The sequence below is a fragment of the Oncorhynchus masou genome, chromosome 23 (genome assembly GCF_036934945.1).
Source record: "Oncorhynchus masou masou isolate Uvic2021 chromosome 23, UVic_Omas_1.1, whole genome shotgun sequence".
Lineage (NCBI taxonomy): Eukaryota > Metazoa > Chordata > Actinopteri > Salmoniformes > Salmonidae > Oncorhynchus > Oncorhynchus masou.
The window spans coordinates 47,803,983-47,823,301 of NC_088234.1; the positions used below are offsets into that span (position 1 = coordinate 47,803,983).

A 19,319-nucleotide genomic window follows, 5' to 3' on the forward strand; every position below is an offset into this window, starting at 1 on the left:
CAATTTGAGTCATGATGACTTGCATTTAGTGTGGCATTCCTCAGTAATCTTATTTTAGGGTAAATTAGATTATGGTACTCTGGCTCTTACAAACTGATATGAATCATGTTATTCCAGATTATAAACTGGGTGGTTTGAAAGCTGATTGGCTGAAAGCTGTGGTATAACAGACCGTATACCATGGGTATGACAAAACATGTTTTTTTACTGCTCTAATTACATTGGTAACCATTTTATAATAGCAATAAGGCACCTTGGGGGTTTCCCAATATACCACAGCTAAAGGCTGTGTCTAGGCGCTCCGCGTTGCGTCGTGCATGAGAACAGTCCTTAGCCATGGTATATTAGTCATATACCACACCTCATCGGGCCTTATTGCTTAAATACTCATTAAAAGTTGTCAGTATGACTGCAGACATGTATTATCTAAGACAGTCTAAAACGATAGGGTATCTATGTTGAGTAAAAACATTTTGGGATAAAATGAGAGGCTCCCATGTCTCATCAATATATACAAGAACATGGAGTGAGCGCTTTAAAAAAAGTGTTTGAACACTCTCCTACTGTACAATACTTACTCTTACAGCATTGATATATGGTGAGTTTTACATCTCGGTACAAGAATGTGAATAAATGTAATATACGTCTATTAGACATGTATAAATGTATACCAACAAAATGCTGGTAATAAAGTTCTTCCTTGGGCACAGGTCAGGCCACATAGCTACATAAACAGTACGTTATATGCCTGCAACACCCAGGATATTAGAGAAGGCAGTGAGTTTGATATCAGGAATCATCAAAAGCATTTCCTTTTGTTTTTTGGTTTGTCTTGGAAACACATGAACACAGAGAGATTACATCTGTCTGTTCTGCGAGCTGCTCTGAATTCTTGAATCACAGTTGTTGGTGTCAAATAAAAAACAGGAAATTGTACACTATAAAAAGTGAATGTCTCACTTTCACATAGTGAATAAAGATATATATCTCAAAGAAAAGCACATATCTCAAATAAATGCGTCTCTATCGCTTTGTGGCTTTGATGGCTTGTCCAACCCGAGGAGCCTTCAGCAAAGAACTGCAAAGGAAACTGAAATCCTTTTGTTTCTGAGTCTTATTGAAGTCAGTCTGCTCACTGCTGCGACTGGAGCCCCCCAATATTACTGCCTCTGTGTTCAGCCGGCTGGAAAATCTGTGAGTAAAATGACAACCCCAGGTGGGGTCAAAACTCAACGATATCTCCAAATGCCTTCAAGTTTCCATCCTGCAGCTTTGAGCGAAACGTTGTTGAGCAGATCTTTTGAACCTCGACTACTTGGCCAGTTGGAAAGGATTTTGACCCTTTCAAAGAAAAAGAGGTTTGTGTCAAGGGATAACTCTTTCCATGCTAGCAATCTATAGAATATGCTTTTTACCATTCCTGTGTCGTTTATTGTATATGGCAGTTCAAAGAACTCACCTCAAACAGCACAATTCATGCTTTTTGGCACACACACACATTCAGGTTACTACAAACCATAGCAGAGCAATGGAAATAGCAGAATTCAATGCACACTTAACACAATTCATGTGAAATGAAACATTAGCATGATACAACACTCCTAAAATGCATCCCCAGATCCGAAACTCTGCATGGTCTTCAATGAAAGGGATACCATAAAAAAGGTATATGTTGTTTTTAAAGCACACAACTGTACTGTTTGTACTATAAAAAAAATAGGTTTATTTCTGATTGTCATTTTGAACATATAAAAGGTCAACAAACATTTAAATGTCAATTTGAACAGATTCTCAATGATTTCTCATGAACTTTGGGTTGAACCTATAACAAGGAGAGCAAGGCAGGGGAACATGGCACACGTTAGCATGAGGTATAAGAACCTGATGAAGACTTTATTAAAAGGTGGTAATCTCTTAATCTAGCTATACATTTCCAGGCAGATCAGAACTCTAAGAGAGCTTCTTTTTTTTACTTTTTTTTTTACAATGAGCAGTGGCAATGGACCAACTCTACTCCAGTCCCCTTCATCCATCTCTTCAATACTGATTCATAAACACAGTTAGCAAGGGGCACGTAGGCCACTCCCTCTTAAAGTACAGCTGCAAATAACTAGTCTGGTATTTCTTAACAAGATCTTCATTGTCCATTAATAGCTTTCTTCATATAAATAGATGGATGCGTTACACTGGGCGTAAAGGCAATGTGGCAGCAGGATGCCTTAAGGGTCAGCAGCAATATTTCAGTCATCCAAGAGAAAGCTTGTTACATGGGTTTGTATCAATTTGATAAAGTTCTAACAAAAAAGGCAAACAACTACAGTTAAATAGAGCATGATAGTCAAAAAGCAGGATGATGTGGCCCCTTAGAGTTGGTTAAAAAAATATATTTACAGATGACTTGGAGAAATTGAGGCCAGGTTATACGTGAAGCTATATTGTAGCTTAGAATGGTTGGTCATTCTGGCTGTGAAACTACTCAGCCAGTGAAAGAGCAGCAAATGCTAAGTATTTGTTCTCTGTTTCAAAATTGCTGTTTTACCTATAGGGGGAAACAACTAAAGCTTCAATTGGTCAGGCAATCTCAGTTGAAACCCCTTCGTGAGATAAAATGTTTCCCTTTTAGAGACAATGACAAAATGTGCTAGTGTGGCATGCTGGATATTCAGGATACGTTATGGGTTTATGATAGCAGAACCCTAAACGGTTAAAAGAGGATGCGTTGAGAACCATGGGCATCTGTGCACCAGTGATTAAAATGGCTATACTGTACAGTGCAGACTAAATACAGTGCTGTCTGTCACCATGACGTGAGTTGTGTACATATTTAGACAGGAACATTTGCTGGGCTGTAGGTTTTCATCATTTTGATCTCTACAAAGAGGGTTCAACTAAGATATTTTAAAAAGCCAAACACTTCATCTTTCCAGCCCCACAACTCAGTGCAGCATGGTCACAACAAAACAAAACGACAGGATACAATAAGTTAATAGGCAATATCTGTTCACATTATGCACAAATATCATGCATATGTAGCCACATTATAATTTCTTCCTTATCCAAACATGTTGACATAATGCATAGCTATTAAATCCAATACATAAACATTATTACAAGTAATACAAATAAACACTCTGTACAAAGAACCTGGCATATTTTTATGATTTTCTTTTTTTTCTCGTCAGTATAAGAGAGGACATAAAAAGTACAAAAATAAATATTCTATGTACAATCACACATGCCACCCCGAAGTTATCGTTACTGCAAAGAGAAGGCAAAACAAAACACACATTAGTTCATGCAATGTTCATGGAGGATACAATGAACATGAATACAACTAAGCACTTTTCTACATTATTAATGAAGTAATGACAGATGATGTTGATTATACTGGCACGGGGATAATACAAAAAGGCAGAACTACCAAGCACTTAATCAGCCCAAGATGCAGATAGTGTACATTCACAGCAGGATATCAACTCTTTCACTTACTTTATTCCAACACCCTGATACTGGTAAGCCATCATCCCCCTAAGGATAGAAAGAGAGGGAGTGAGTCATACACACTCTGAGGTAATGCTTTACATGAAAGGGATAGTTCACCCAAATGACAAAATTACATTTTATAGACAAAGTATGACAGCAATCCATGCTTTGGTTTAGTTTCCCCTCACACTCTTTCCACATGCTAACATGTTAGCATTTGTGGCACAAATCTCCCTTAAATCATGGGACCGATATGAAAAATTTTCACACATCATATTCAAAATCTATAAGTGACTTTGTTGAGTTTCACAATCCATTTTAGATAGTTTCGGAGGATTTGGACAAGATGCGCAGAAAATGACAATATTGGTCCCATGACTTGAGTGAGATTTGTGGCACAAATGCTAAAACGTTAGCATGTGGGAAGTGCCAGGGTAACTATACCATCGCATGGATTGCTGTCATACCTTCTCCATAGACCGCTGACAGGTTAAGGAAACCAATGTGTAATTTGGACATTTCTGTGAACTATTCGTTGAAGTTGTTCAGACACAGACTAACTTAATATAAAGTGTTACTCAAACTGCTAAAACTGTAGAATGTGACTTTCTGTACAGTATAACCATGCAAACACGCAAACATGTACACAAAACACAATGCAATTTACTGTTGAATAAATACTATTGTGTGTGTATAATATTTATGCAATGTACTATGCATATTGTGTTAAAAAGCATCAACAACCAGCCAAACAACTAGTGGTACAGTAGTAGATGTGTATTTGTAAAAATATGACTCCATCGTCTAAATTAATTCAAACTTTTAGCAATAGGGTTTAAACACAGCCACTGGACTGTTATTTTCTTTCATCTGGCGTCTTCTATGAATGAATCAAACCGTCAACCTCTTTTTTTCTCTCCTTTTCAATACATAAACAAAACAGCGTTAAACTAAAATCATTGAGGAGGCCCTGTTTTTTTGCCCAAGAGAATCTTTCTCAATACAGTTCTGTTGCCCAAAATGGTAAAGGATAAGGTGGAGGGAAAAGGTGCCATGCGAGTGGTAGTGGAGAAGACAGGGATACAAATAAGAAAAGTAAGGCTATTAACTTTCAAGAGTCTTTGACAAAAAATAGTATTTAAAGTCACTTAATGGGTCCTGGGTTATTATGATCAAGAAAATAGAGTCTGTCGCACACCACTAATTACTGTAGGTGTTCTGCTGCCCTTGCAAGAAAAAATACAATTCTCAGAAAATAAATTATTAGTTAGTTTAGTTTATCTAAACAGTAGTACATTTGTAGTTAACAGCTTGATCAACAGCTCCAAGTGTGTGCATGTCTACTCTGTAAATAAAGGCATCGCTCTTCTCAAATCAAATCAAATATTTGCCACATGCTTTGTAAACAACAGGTGTGAACTAACAGCGAAATGCTTAATTACGGGCCCTTCCCAACAATGCAGAGAGAAAGAAAATAGAGAAATAAAGGGAAGTAAAACACATAATTATATACAGTATACCAGTACTGAGTCGATGAGCAGTGAGTGGTATGAGGTAATTGAGGTAGATATGTACATATAACTACGAATAAAGTAGCAGATAGTAAACAGTATTAGTAGCAGCAAATCAAAATCCAATTACATTTAATTTTATTGGTCGTGTACACATATTTTGTAGATGTTATTGCAGGTGCAGTGAAATGCTTATGTTTCTAGCTCCAACAGTGAAGTAATACCTAACAATACAAACAAATCCCACACATTAAAAGAAAGGAATTCAGAAATATCAGAATGAGCAATGTCCGAGTCCGGAATATAAATATGTATATGATGCTGTGTATAGACAGTATATGAATATAAAAGGTGTGTACAGCAGTAGTTATATAGGATGAGCCTGGACTAGAATACAGTATATACATATGAAGTGGGTAAAACAGTTTGTAAACATTATTAAAGTTACCCGTGTTCAATCATTATGTACCAGAGGTTGGCCGATTAATCGGAATTGCCGATTAGTTATGGCCGATTTCAAGTTTTCAAAACAATCGGAAATCGGTCATTTTGGACGCCGATTTTGCCGTTTTTTCATTATTATGTTTTTACACCTTTATTTCATCCTTATTTAACTAGGCAAGTCAGTTAAGAACACATTCTTATTTTCAATGATGGCCTGGGAACGGTGGGTTAACTGCCTTGTTCAGGGACAGAACGAAAGATTTTTGCCTTGTCAGCTCAGGGATTCAATCTTGCAACCTTACAGTTAACTAGTCCAACGCTCTAACCACCTGCCTCTCATTGCTCTTCACGAGGAGCTTGCCTGTTACGCGAATGCAGAAAGAAGCTAAGGTAAGTTGCTAGCTAGCATTAAACTTAATCAATCATAACCCTAGTTATAACTACGCATGGTTGATGATATTACTAGTTTATCTATCGTGTCCTGCGTTGCATATAATCGATGCGGTGCACATTCGCGAAAAAGGACTGTCGTTGCTCCAACGTGTACCTAACCATAAACACCAATGCCTTTCTTAAAATCAATACACAGATGTATATATTTTTAAACCTGCATATTTAGCTAAAAGAAATCCAGGTTAGCAGGCAATATTGTGTCACTTCTCTTGCGTTCATTGCACGCAGAGTCAGGGTATATGCAACACTTTGGGCCGCCTGGTTCATTGCGAACTAATTTGCCAGAATTTTCCATAATTTTTATTTTACCTTTATTTAACCAGGCAAGTCAGTTAAGAACAAATTCTTATTTTCAATGACAGCCTCGTAACAGTTGGTTAACTGCCTGTTCAGGGGCAGAATGACAGATTTGAACATTGTCAGCTCGGGGTTTTGAACTTGCAACCTTCCGGTTACTAGTCCAACGCTCTAACCACTAGGCTACCCTGACATTGAAGTTTGTGCAACGTAACAGGAATATTTAGACTGATGGATGCCACCCGTTAGATAAAATACAGAATGGTTCCGTATTTCACTGAAAGAATAAACGTCTTGTTTTCGAGATAATAGTTTTCAGAATCGACCATATTAATGACCTAAGGCTCGTATTTCTGTGTGTTATTATGTTATAATTAAGCCTATGATTTGATAGAGCAGTTTGAATGAGTGATGGTAGGCACCAGCAGGCTCATAAGCATTCATTCAAACAGCACTTTCGTGAGTTTTGCCAGCAGCTCTGCTGTTTATGACTTCAAGCCTATCAACTCCCAAGATTAGGCTGGTGTAATCAATGTGAAATGGCTAGCTAGTTAGCGGGGTGCGCGCCAATAGCGTTTCAAAAGTCACTCGCTCTGAGACGTGGAGTAGTTGTTCCCCTTGCTCTGCATGGGTAACGCTGCTTTGAGAGTGGCTGTTGTAGACATGTTCCTTCTGGAGAGCCCTGCGGTTTTGGACAGTGCAATTGCTGTATCAGGCAGTGATACAGCCTGACAGGATGCTCTCAACGGTGCATCTGTAGAAGTTTGTGAGGGTCTTAGGGGCCAAGATGAATTTCTTCAGCCTCCTGTTGTTGAAGAGGCGCTGGTGCGCCTTCTTCCCCACACTGTCTGTGTGGATGGACCATTTCAGATTGTCAGTGATAGTGCCCGCCGAGGAAATTGAAGCTTTTCACTCTCTCCCCGTCAATGTGGAATGGGATGTACTCTCTCAGTTGTCTCCTGAAGTACACTATAGTGTCGTCTGCAAACTTGGTGACTGAGTTGGTCTAGGGTGTTAGGTAAGGGTATGTAACTATCCTCTCAAAGCATTTCATGATGACAGAAGTGAGTGCTACGGGGCGATAGCCATTTAGTTCAGTTACCTTCATTTTCTTTGGTACAGGAACAATGGTGGACATCTTGAAGCAAGTGGGGACAACAGACGAGGATAGGGAGAGATTTAATATGTCCATAAACCCTCCAGCCAGCTGGTCTGAACATATTCTGAGGATATGACTTGGGATGCCGTCTGGGCAGGCAGTCTTGCGAGGGTTAACATGCTTAAATGTCTTGCTATAACGCCGGCCACGGCGAAGACAGCTCACAGTTGGTGGCGGTACTGGGTTTTCCTCGAAGCAACGAAGAAGGTGTTTAGGTTGACTGGGAGCATGGCAATAGTCTCCGCTACATGGCTGGCTTTGTTTGAGTATGTGAAAGATCAAAAAAGTTTGTGCAAAAAGGGTCATGCAGATACCCCGGGTAGCTATTTGGTTAACTATTTAACTGACTATTTAGCAGTCTTATGTCTTGGGGGTAGAAGCTGTTCAAGGTTCTACCAGGATTGGTTCCAGACTTGGTGCATCGGTACTGCTTGCCTTGCAGTAGGAGAACAGAACAGTCGATGGCGTGGTGGGAGTCTTTGACAATTTTTAGGGCCTTCCTCTAACAACGCCTGGTATAGAGGTTCTGGATGTCAGGGAGCTCGGCCCCAGTGATGTACTGGGCCGTACGCACTACCCTCTGTAGCACTTTGCGGTCAAGAAGCTCTCAATGGTGCAGATGTATAACTTTTTGACGATCTGAGGACCCATGCCAACTCTTTTCAGAGTCCTAATGGGGAAGAAGCATTGTCGTGCCCTCTTTACAACTATGTCAGTGTTTTTGGACCATAATAGATCCTTAGTGATGTGGACAACGAGGAACTTGAAGCTCTCAACCCACTCCATTACAGCCCTGTCGATGTGAATGCGGCGTGCTCAGCTCTCCGTTTCCACCACACTCTCTGACGTCATCCCTATAGGCCAGGGGTGGGCAACTCCAATCCTCGGGGGCCTGATTGGTGTCACACTTTTTCTCCATCCCTAGCAAACACAGCTGATTAATCGAATTGCATTCCAAACTGAAGATCATGATTATGTTATTATTGGAGTCAGGTGTGTTAGCTGGGGCTAGGGCATAACTGTGACACCAATCAGGGCCCTGAGGACTGGAATTGCCCACCCCAGCTATAGGCTGTCTCATCGTCGTTGGTGATTAGGCCTACCACCGTGGTCGGCAAACTTAATGATGGTGTTGGAGTAGTGCGCGCCACGCAGTCGTGAGTGAACAGAGTACAGGAGGGGACTAAGCACGCACCCCTTAGGGGCCCCCGTGTTAAGGGTCAGCTTGGCGGATGTGTTGTTGCCTACCCTCACCACTTGGGAGCATCCCGTCAGGAAATCCAGGATCTGGTTGCAGATGGAGGTGTTCAGTCCCAGGGTTCTTAACGTGGTGAAGAGCTTTGAGGGCACTATGGTGTTGAACACTGAGCTGTAGTCAATGAACAGCATTCTCACGTAGGTGTTTTTCATTTGTGCAAGTGGGAAAGGGCAGTGTGCAGTGCAATAGAGATTGTGTCATCTGTTGATCTGTTGGGGCGGTCAGTTCATGGCTATAGATAAGAGTGCTACGGGGCGATAGTCATTTAGACAGGTTACCTTGGCATTCTCAGGCACAGGGGCTATGGTGGTCTGCTTGAAACATGAAGGCATTACAGACTGAGTCAGAAAGAAGTGAACATGTCAGTGAAGACACTTGCCAGCTGGTCCGTCTAGCTTGTATTGTAGGTTGGCATCACTGGGCAGCTCATGGCTAGATTTCCCTTTGTAATCCGTGATAGTTTGCAAACCTTGCCACATTCGACGAGTGCCAGAGCCTGTGTAGTAGGATTGATCTTAGTCCTGTATTGATGCTATGCCCGTTTGATATTTCGTCGGAGGGCGTAGTGGGACTTCTTATAATTGTCCAGGTCAGTGTCCCGCACCTTGAAAGCGGCAGCTCTAACCTTTTGCTCAGTGCAGATTTTGCCTATAATCCATAGCTTCTGGTTGGGATATGTACATATGGTCACTGTGGGGACAATGTCGTCGATGCACTTATTAATGAAGCCTGTGACTGATGTTGTAAACTCCTGAATGCATATGAATGAATCCCGGAACATATTCCAGTCTATGCTAGAGAAACAGTCTTGTAGCTTAGCATCCCCTTCATTTGAATTTTTGCTTGTAAGCACAAAGGAGGATAGAGTTATGATCAGATTTGCCAAATGGGTGGGAGAGGGAGAGCTTTGTATGCATCTATGTGTGTGGAGTAAAGGTGATCAAGAGTTTTATCACCCTGTAGTTGTAATGGTGACTTGCTGGTAGAAATTAGGTACGACAAATTTCAGTATTCCTGCATTAAAATCACAGCCACTAGGAGTGCCACATCTGGATGAGCATTAAGGCACCATACAGCTCGTTGAGTACGTTCTTAGTGCCAGCATCGGTTTCTGGTGGTAAATAGACAGCTATGGAAAATATAGATTAAAAATATCTTGGTAAATAATAAAGTCTACAACTTATCATGAGGTATTCTAATTCATGCGAGCAGAATCTCGAGATTTCCTTAATATTAGAGATCGAGCTTCAGCTGTCGACAACAAAGCAACAGCTGTTCTGTCCTGCCGATGCATAGAAAAACCAGCTATATTATCCATGTCCTTGTTCAGCCAAATTTCAGAGGAACATAGGATATTACAGTTCTTCAGGTCTTGTTGATAGGATAGTCTCGAATGGAGCTTGTCCAGTTTGTCCAGTGATTGTACATTCGCCAATAGAACAGAGGTTTATTTACTCGCCGTCGTAGGTTCATTAGGTTGCCCACACGTCGTCCTCGATATCGCCGTCTCTTTCTTTTCCAAGTGTCGGGGATTAGGGCCTGGTCCGGGGTCAGCAGTATGTCCGGCGCTGCCAACTCGTTGAAGTAGAAATCTTCATCTAAATTGAGGTTAACTGTTCTGATGTCCAAAAGCTTTTTTTCGGTGATAGGAGACGATGGTGGAAACATTGTGTACAAAAAAAGTTAAGATCAGCGCAAAACCCCCCCAGAAAATAAGAAAATAGCAGAATTGGTCAGCAACCCGTAAAACAGCCTTTATTTGTAAAAATATTTCTACATAACTAACGGTACTATTGTGTTAGTTCAATGTAATGCTCAGGCAGCCCTATTATATTAGATCTTACTTATGCCTAAAGTAAAGGGAATAAGAAAATGTATGGAATTGTTAAGGGGTGGTTAGAAAAGCCAAGGCATGCTGGATAGGGAAGGGAGAGAGGAAGCATACCACAGGACAAGGGGCATCCAGCCCGTCCAGGCCAGGTAGGCCCGGTTCACCCTTTTCTCCTTTAAAGCCACGGAAACCCTGTTTGTGAAATCAACCTTGTAAACATCTGCACATTGCCCCTCCTTTACCGGCATTATACCCTGCTGGCTGATGAGAGGACCTGCTACCGCTCCGTTCGCAGACCGAAGCCTGTAGCTACAGGCACACCTAAACATGCAGGCGGCCCGGGACTGACAGGAACAGACTCACTGGAGTAAGTGGGCCATGTTTCTGTTAGTCTTACCCTTGAAAAGAAAACCCCCTCAGATGGTTCATGGTCGCTGGTCTTGGGGTGACTATTCATTCTTAACCAATAATCATCCAGTCATTCAATGAACATCAAATCATTATCACGAATGCAGTTTGTATCTCTGGACTAATACTGTAGGAGACGCTTGGACCAAAACCACTTCAGGGTCTATTAGAGTCGGTTAAGAGGCAAAAGGAAGTGAAGATCAGAACACAGAGACTCCTGATTGTCAGTGCAGGTTATGTGGTATTCTGAGGCGGTCAATCCTTCTTTTTGCCACCTGGCTTGTACATTGAACGCAGGACATACCAATGGACAGGGGGCATCTAATCCGGGTGCTCCTTGGTCCCCCTTATCCCCTTTAGTTCCCCTGTTGCCTTTCTTGCCCCTCTCTCCCTGCAAACAACAGTGCATTACAAGAGACAGGCTTTAGTTCCTCCTGGCTGGCTCGTCCACACAGTAAGCAAATATGTTTGCTTTTTGAAATCATGAAGCTTGTATTCTTACCTAAGGAATTTAGACATTTTACAGATAATTGAAGACCATAAAAGTAAGGATGATGTGCTTTTTGGGGGGGTTTACGAAGAAGAGTACTGAAGTTTAAGAATGTAGTGGTGGGGAAAGTAAGTGGAGGAAGTTAGGGAGTAGGGATACAGGCCAATGCTATTGGTGAGCGGGTTCCTTTAGTGCCTGAGATAACCTTCACAGACTTGTTGCAGGGATAGAAACACTTCATTGATGAATAAAAATATATATATATATTTTACCTTTATTTAACTAGGCAAGTCAGTTCAGAACAAATTATTATTTTGATTCATCAACTACTACAGGATATTACAAGGGTATCACGAGCCCTAACAACATAACATTCATGAGCCATACAACGGAAAAGTATGCTGTTGTTTGTGTACACTAAAAGGTGGCTGGACTGGCAACTAGCTGGCTACAAGTAAACAAGCCACTTACAGTATCTTCAAAAGCTAATATTTTTCTCTCAAGAAATGGCATTCCTTTACTGCTGAAGTTGCAGTTATATAATGGACGTGAAGGGCTACAGTACTTCCACGCGGAATTGTTACATTATGCACCTACAGACTATATTTGGTGGATCTATTGGATCGTGCCTCCATGAGAATGTGTAATTTACAATAAATTCAGAGGCTAGTACTTATTGTATCATATTGCCAACCAAAGCAAACCTTGTAAAATATTATAGATATTATATGTGGGTATATGTATAAAACCTGACCACATTATTATTCAAACATCCGCTCACCAAGATCAAGGCCTTTGAAGGGGTTGGATTAGGGGCTAGACGAGTTTATCAAGAAGGAATTGGAATTGGAAAGATAATAAATCCTGGCCAACACATATAATGCTCTCACAACGTTGCCCAAGCGTTGCCCGAAAACCATCAACCTTGGCTAACGTTGTGGCAACGTTGTGAGAACATTACTTGTCAGCCAAGTGAAAGGAAATTACAGGCAGGCTTGCGGGGAAGGTAAGTGGTAAGAGGAGGAGGAGTAGGAGGAAGATGAACCCGGGACTACGACATTAGAATGCAGGAGGAGCAGGTTGCCAGGGTGTGTGAGAGGGAGAGAGAGGGCAACAACGACCCGGCAAAAAGAGCCGCGGGAAACAGAGCAGGGTGGAGGGGAGGAAAAGGGGATAGGAAGACCTGCGGAAACAAAGGAAGACAGGACAAGAGTAAAAACAGCACCACCATCCCACAACTGGCAACAGCACCTCCAACTGGTGTAGCAAAATACCTCACAATATCAATCTCTTTCCCCTTCTTTACACCCCATTTGAGCAGCAAATACATTTGATCCACAGATAGGAAGTAGCCATAACTGCCAATGTCAAATATTTCCTGCTGACATGAACCCAGTTGGAAGTGCTGAGAGGGTCAATGACATGTTGTGACTTTTAAGGTGGGAGTCAGAATATTAAGTCAGATGTTAATAGGAAGGAAGGAAACATTCTCCAAGGGGAAGGGGAGACATGGGTATATGAACCAAATAATCTCTAATACATTGGTAGATTTCTTTTTTTACAGTGGCTATTTTACAAAATGGGAGTGTAGCATTATGTGATTACTTTAAGAACAACATTTTCAGACACGACAGTACAAGGTAACCTTAGGTCGGACAATGTAAAAGAGAACACTCTTTTGACTTGTCTTCAAAGTAAACAGCATGTCATTTTCTAAGGTCTTTGATGTGTCCATTCACATGTTCCAGTCCTCTCATTATCAAGTACAAACATCTTCAATCTCTTTTGATCCCGTCTCAATTTATACTACCTCAGTCATATTTGCATATTTTAACGAGATGAATTGAACTCTGCGGTAAAAAGGCCACTGCAAAAGAAATACATTCACCTCAGAAAGGCAAAGGACATATGAATATCAGTTTTTCAAACATCACCAAAACCACAATTGAAGGACACTCATCATTGGCTATTTTGGACACATTTTTCAGAAGATGAGGTTATTGATATTTAAATAACATTTTGATTCAGATTCACCTACTTAAGAGAGCCTTTGAATCCACCATGGTCCTGCTCATATTAACTAATACAGGCCCACCATGCTTTTAAGAATAACAAACTTGACATCCCAATGGGCTTGCAAATGAACTATTACCAAAAAGACAAATGAAAAATGACAGTGTTTCTGATTAGTACTTTTCAATGAAGAATACCTTCGCTCATTTTGGTTGGGAGTATATCTAGTGTTGAGTGAAGTAGGAGCATGGAGGATCAGAAGCCATTTTAAATCCCATAGTTTATCAGAAGTACTAATTAGCAGAGAACATGTTATTGTCCTCTGGTTAGAAGCACATTGTACTCCAAGAGAGCAGTACAAGCACATAATTATCAGCTGTTATCTTACCCGGTTCCCTTTGAATCCTTGTGGTCCTACTAAACCCTGAGAAGAGGAAGTTAAACACAATATGATTTCCTGTGCAAGCATTGAGAGACATTGCCTTGAGTAATAGCTTTGTAAGTGAAGTAAGTAGTCTTGCAGGAGCCGATCTCTAGTGAGAGGAAGCGTGATGTACAAGTACACCCCCCGGACAGAACGCTATCGCAGGGCCTTACCCCCAATCCATCTCCTTAGTGACACATCGGATCCCATTTTTACAGTATTTGGTATGACTCACCCAGGGATCGGACTCCCAACCCTCCAATCTCAGGGCGGACATGCTAACCACAAAGCCACTGATTTGGTAATAGCTTTGTGCTGTCAATCAATTTGATCTATCGATTCCCTCAGACTTAATTAAGAGATTATTTAAGGTACTAATGATGCTATGCTCCAAATTGCTCATTGCTCACAACGTTGATTGTAAATGCAATAATGTATTTATTTGATGTTCTTGATACTTAGGTAATTGTACAAACTACTTACAGGGATGCCTTGAGGCCCAATTGGTCCTGGGACTCCTGAATCTCCCTTGTAACCCTGAATTGATAGAAAAATAACAATATAAATCATTCATCTCAAATAGATAAATAAGCTCTGTTTTGACTGATAGCTCTTATGTGGTGTGTGTGTGCTACTTTAGTGTGTGTGTGTTGTAAGTACTCACTCTATCTCCCTTCAGTCCTGCTGGCCCTGCCACACCAACTGGTCCTATCAGGCCCTTTAAGTTTAAGGACAAGATGACAATCAGTGAATGCAGACATTACAATGGGAGGATATCCAAAGGAAAGAGATTATTGCATTTCCGTCAATAGATCAACAAGCTTTCTGGAGCCCTTACGTGCCAAAAGAGGAGTTAACCAACTCTGTTTATGTTAGTCATGATTAAATAATAGCCTATTGATTGATTAGGTAGTGGTGTTCTCTAGGTTACCCCACTGTGCATGTTACACCAAGCTTGTTGAGCTAAAGAATGAACAGGAACAAAAAAAGGAGAAAAATATGATTAGTAAAAGAGGTCAGCTGCAGCTCTCGCTCTCCCTGTGGAAGTCAGGATTCGACAGGAGGACCTTGCATCTCAGGCAGATACTACAGCATGTACAGATAGTTCAGCATGTACAGCATTTTGCATGACAGAGCCATAATGCCATTCCGTCCTGTATACATATCAACATGCAGCATGAGCATCCCAGCATGCTCTCCTGGTAGGACATCACGACGCCAGTTCAAAGCATTTCACTGCTTGCATATGATCATAGGAGAATTACAACGGTATGTTTTGAAGATTTGCAATGGCATGGACTCGGACCCTCAGTTTGTCATGACTTTATGCAAGTAGGCTGAATCTTGAGGTCTGATTTCGGAACTTAAATGTCCTTATAGATCTTCCATTGACGTCAACACATGATTTACGCAAAAGTCTGTGTTACCCATGCACATCTCATGTTAGGATTCAGGCTGTAATGAACAAGTGGGACTAATTCTTGCCATTTACTACTTCAAAACATATACGCACTGAGAGGAGAAACATCAAAGGGCCCATTTTAGGACCATGACACGTTCCAATGCCAGACAGACATGGGACACAGTCATGTGAACATTGTCCCTATGCCAGAGCAATCCTCAAAAAATGCCTAAAAACAGAACTGTTCTCTCTGCAGACAACCAGACAGACTACAAGACAGGACAGACAGGACAAGCATGTAGGAAAGGCAAGCAGACAGACAGACAGACAGACAGACAGACAGGACAAGACACCAGCACAGACAGACATGCAAATAAGCCATGGGGGGAGCAGAGGAGGGGAGGTGGGGTAGGGGAGGGGAGGAATGTGTGTTGGGTGGGTACAGGACTTGCGCCACTCACCACTGGACCAGGCCTGCCGTCTAAACCATGAGCCCCCTGGACAGTGTGTAAACATTTAGAGAGCAGAGATGGAGAGATGGAAGGTAGGTGGTGGGAGAAGGGGAGGAGGAGGTGTGGAGGGGGGGGGGAGAGGGTAAGGGGTGAGTGAGTGAAGCAGTGATTCGTGACTCAAAAACACATCCAGTTGTTGATGAAGGGTGATTGTGTTGTGATGATGTGAGAAACAGTTACTCCTTTTATAGGTGCAGTTGATTATGACTGTCAAATAATTAAGTCCTGACATTTGATAAAATTGTGTTTTTCAGAAACATAAGCATGGTTCAACTTCTTTCTATAGTTGATGTCCATATAGAAAGCAGTTTGAAGTGTGAAGATTTAAGTGTCTATGATGATTTGCAAATTTCATGTATTGTACCAACATTGATTAGCATATACATAATATCCCTCATCATTTCCATATAAAAGGAGTTACTGAGCCATTGGCGATGTGACTAGAACATGTACTGAATATCAACAATGACCTTTGACTCCCAAGAAGTAAACCAGAAGTAAGGAAGAGACCCCCAGTGATTCATATCAAACCTATTCCTTAACATGCAATTAAATATAGAACTATATATATTTACAGAATTCCAGAGAGATTATCAGAAAACTAAACAAAAGTTGGCATAATGAAGAAAATGATTAACTCTTTCCATCATTTCCAATAATAATTATTGAGTTATCTAAAAAAAAAAATATGACAATGGTAATGTATATTGTAGATGACATGTTTTAGTTTTCATATTAGTGATTTTATTGCCCTTATGTACTGCAGCAACCATCCATCCATGCACTTTGAAAACATTAATGCAACCATTGAGCAATCAAACCATCACTGGTTAGGCCTAGTAATAAAGTGACATGACAACATCAGAACAGTCATGCTGCCTGGTTCTAAGACACAAAAGCCTGAACAAAGAGTACACCCACTCTACTTTGGTTTCCAGGAGTCAAAATACAACTTATAATGGCAAAATGGTCAAAGAGATGGTCAAATTGGTGTACTTACAGGAAGCCCAAGATGACCCCTGTCCCCTTTATCGCCTTTCGAACCAGATGCTCCCTTCTCTCCCCGTATGCCTATGCCTGGCTCCCCCTAAAAGAGGCACAGAAAAGACATTATTCACGTTTACTACATAGGCATTACACCAACTTACTAAAACCACCGATTTGAGAGAGTAATGACAACTACAGTATCAAAGGATTCTGGAGGTACAGTAAGACATTACAGAGGCTCTACCACAATCAACTCTTACCTTTGGCCCTCCCAGTCCTTCAGGTCCCTGAGGGGTAACAGAAACAATTCCAGTCAGGACATGTCAATCACTTCATGTAAATATGGCATATTTTCAGGATTTTTAATAGATATTTCTGAGGGCTTATATTGCCTAATAGTGTACTCACCGCAGGGCCAACTGGTCCTTGGGGTCCTGGAGGACCTGGAGGCCCGTATACCTAAAGACAAACATCAGGTAACGTCATCAATGCCATACACTTCCTCATTAGTGGGTTCACTCAAACATCACGTCCTCTGAATCTGACCCCTCTCAAGTTCACTCAAAACACGCACGGGTCATTAAAAACAATGAGATACACAGTGGAGGGGATCCCTTACCATGTCTGACATTCCTCCCTTATCTCCGGACTCACCCTTCTGACCCTGAAGCATCAAGTCACATGAATACAAGGTTAACATAGGCTACTCGCATGAATAAAACACCGCTGTACACCCAATCAGCACTGTACAGATGGCTAGTATTGCGAACAGTATTTCGCTGCTACCCAATGCCAGGTCAGACACTGCCTACTGTATACTCAGATGCAGTCTGAAGGGCACCATTGCGTACCATTGCGCCTGGTAATCCAATGGGACCAGGAGGCCCAGAAACACCCTTTTCACCAGTAGGGCCATCTAAACCCTACAGAACAAGGAAAGGGGTGATAGTGATTCAAATGTTGTCAGTGTGTTCAAATCAGGGATTGGTTTTGGTTAATTTCCATATCAGAGTGTCAATTAATACAAAATAGACGATTACATTTTTTAAATCAGATGTTAAAAGTTAACATTAATCTTGAATGTGCCAAAACCGTTGACCAAATATATCACATACAGTTTTTTCGTTTTGTCTGGTTACCTAAAGATTCTGGCTGTAAGGGCATGAAACTGCCGGTAATGAGTGACGCAATGCTGCCCATCCTTTCTCAGTGTCTACACACACAGACGATGCTAGACAATCACACAATTTCTCGCAAGCAGTTATTTAATTGTTAATAAACCCACACGTAATCAGACAAGAATGGTGAAGGAAAAGTCTCGTAGACGCTGCAGTATTTGGGATGTGTTTTGGCTATATGGTATGATGAGTGTAGCCCACTCCACTGTCAGTACTGGAGTAGGTATATTACTGAAGCCTAAAAAAGGTTTCTAATTAGATAATACGAGGTACAACACGTGGTACAAAGAGCTAGCTCCAGTCCCTTTCTTCTGGGAATTATTATTTTTATTTAACCTTTATTTAACTAGGCAAGTCAGTTAAGGACAAATTCTTATTTGGCCTACCCTGGCCACACCCGGACGAGGCAAGGTCAATTGTGCGCCGCCCTATGGGACTCCCAATCACGGCCGGATGTGATATAACCTGGATACGAACCAGGGACTGTAATGACGCCTCTTTCACTGAGATGCGGTGCCTTAGACCGCTGCGCCACTCGGGAGGCCAGATGACAGTGCTACTGTAGTGTTCTGGCTTTGGTGTGGGAGTGTGTGTAGTGTCTGAGGTTCCCCAGTTACTCACAGGTGATCCAGATGGGCCCATGTCCCCCTTATCTCCTTTGGTTCCGGAGAAACCCATCAGGCCCCCCTCCCCTCTGGGGCCTTCAGGGCCGGCTGGGCCAACAGGACCTGCCTCTCCAGGCTTCCCCCGAGGACCCTGACACACAAATTAGACATCGTTGCCATTGTTGTCCTTACTTTTATCATTATTGTCATCGCCATGTTGTTGTTGATGCTGTGTTTTATCATACATGACAGGTTAACAATGCACATTTATACTGAAGAATAGACAATAAGAGGGTGATCTGACCTTCTCTCCGTCAAGACCTGAAGGGCCTGGAAGGCCAACTTCACCCTTTGTTCCTGGTGTTCCGGGGACCCCTTGAGGGCCAGGTAGTCCAGGTGGGCCCTGGATCGATAAAGAAACAGATCAGAATGACTTATTGAGAACATATGCTGTATGTCTAGAACTGTATTCATATTAGCAAACATTGTATTGGAATTACAGTGGCAAAATACAGTCAGGCTTCAAATGGTCTGTCGGACAACATGGCTGTCTTTCTGTTACAACGACCTGCATAAAGAAGGCCTATGCACTTGTAATGCATCATTAACTTCTTCGATATAGGGGGCGCTCTTTTAATTTTTGGATAAACAAAGTTACCGTTTTAAACAAGATATTTTGTCACGAAAAGATGCTTGACTATGCATATAATTGACAGCTTTGGAAAGAAAACACTCTGACGTTTCCAAAACTGCAAAGATATTGTCTGTGAGTGCCCCAGAACTAATGCTACAGGCGAAACCAAGATGAAATGTCATACATGAAATGCCCCAGATTTTGAATGCGCTGTGTTCCATTGTCTCCTT

General features: G+C 41.5%; 1 protein-coding gene across 3 annotated transcripts in view; it reads right to left on the reverse strand.

The window, feature by feature from the left end:
• Positions 1-1,672: 1,672 nt before the first annotated feature.
• The window catches only part of LOC135510959 (collagen alpha-1(XIII) chain-like), a 55,062-nt gene continuing 37,415 nt past the window's right edge, over positions 1,673-19,319 (reverse strand). Inside the window, exons 23-36 of one of the 3 annotated variants that reach the window (XM_064932317.1) lie at positions 18,760-18,858; positions 18,472-18,606; positions 17,524-17,595; positions 17,292-17,336; positions 17,081-17,131; positions 16,933-16,959; positions 16,686-16,772; positions 15,635-15,670; positions 14,436-14,489; positions 14,255-14,308; positions 13,736-13,771; positions 11,149-11,235; positions 3,490-3,528; positions 1,673-3,258 (exon numbers count right to left, since the gene is read on the reverse strand). In XM_064932317.1, the coding sequence (XP_064788389.1) occupies positions 3,256-3,258; positions 3,490-3,528; positions 11,149-11,235; positions 13,736-13,771; positions 14,255-14,308; positions 14,436-14,489; positions 15,635-15,670; positions 16,686-16,772; positions 16,933-16,959; positions 17,081-17,131; positions 17,292-17,336; positions 17,524-17,595; positions 18,472-18,606; positions 18,760-18,858 (825 nt within the window). In that variant the 3' untranslated portion in view covers positions 1,673-3,255. The remainder of the gene's footprint in view (positions 3,259-3,489; positions 3,529-11,148; positions 11,236-13,735; positions 13,772-14,254; positions 14,309-14,435; positions 14,490-15,634; positions 15,671-16,685; positions 16,773-16,932; positions 16,960-17,080; positions 17,132-17,291; positions 17,337-17,523; positions 17,596-18,471; positions 18,607-18,759; positions 18,859-19,319) is intronic. The other 2 variants (XM_064932319.1, XM_064932318.1) reach the window with 2 other exon arrangements.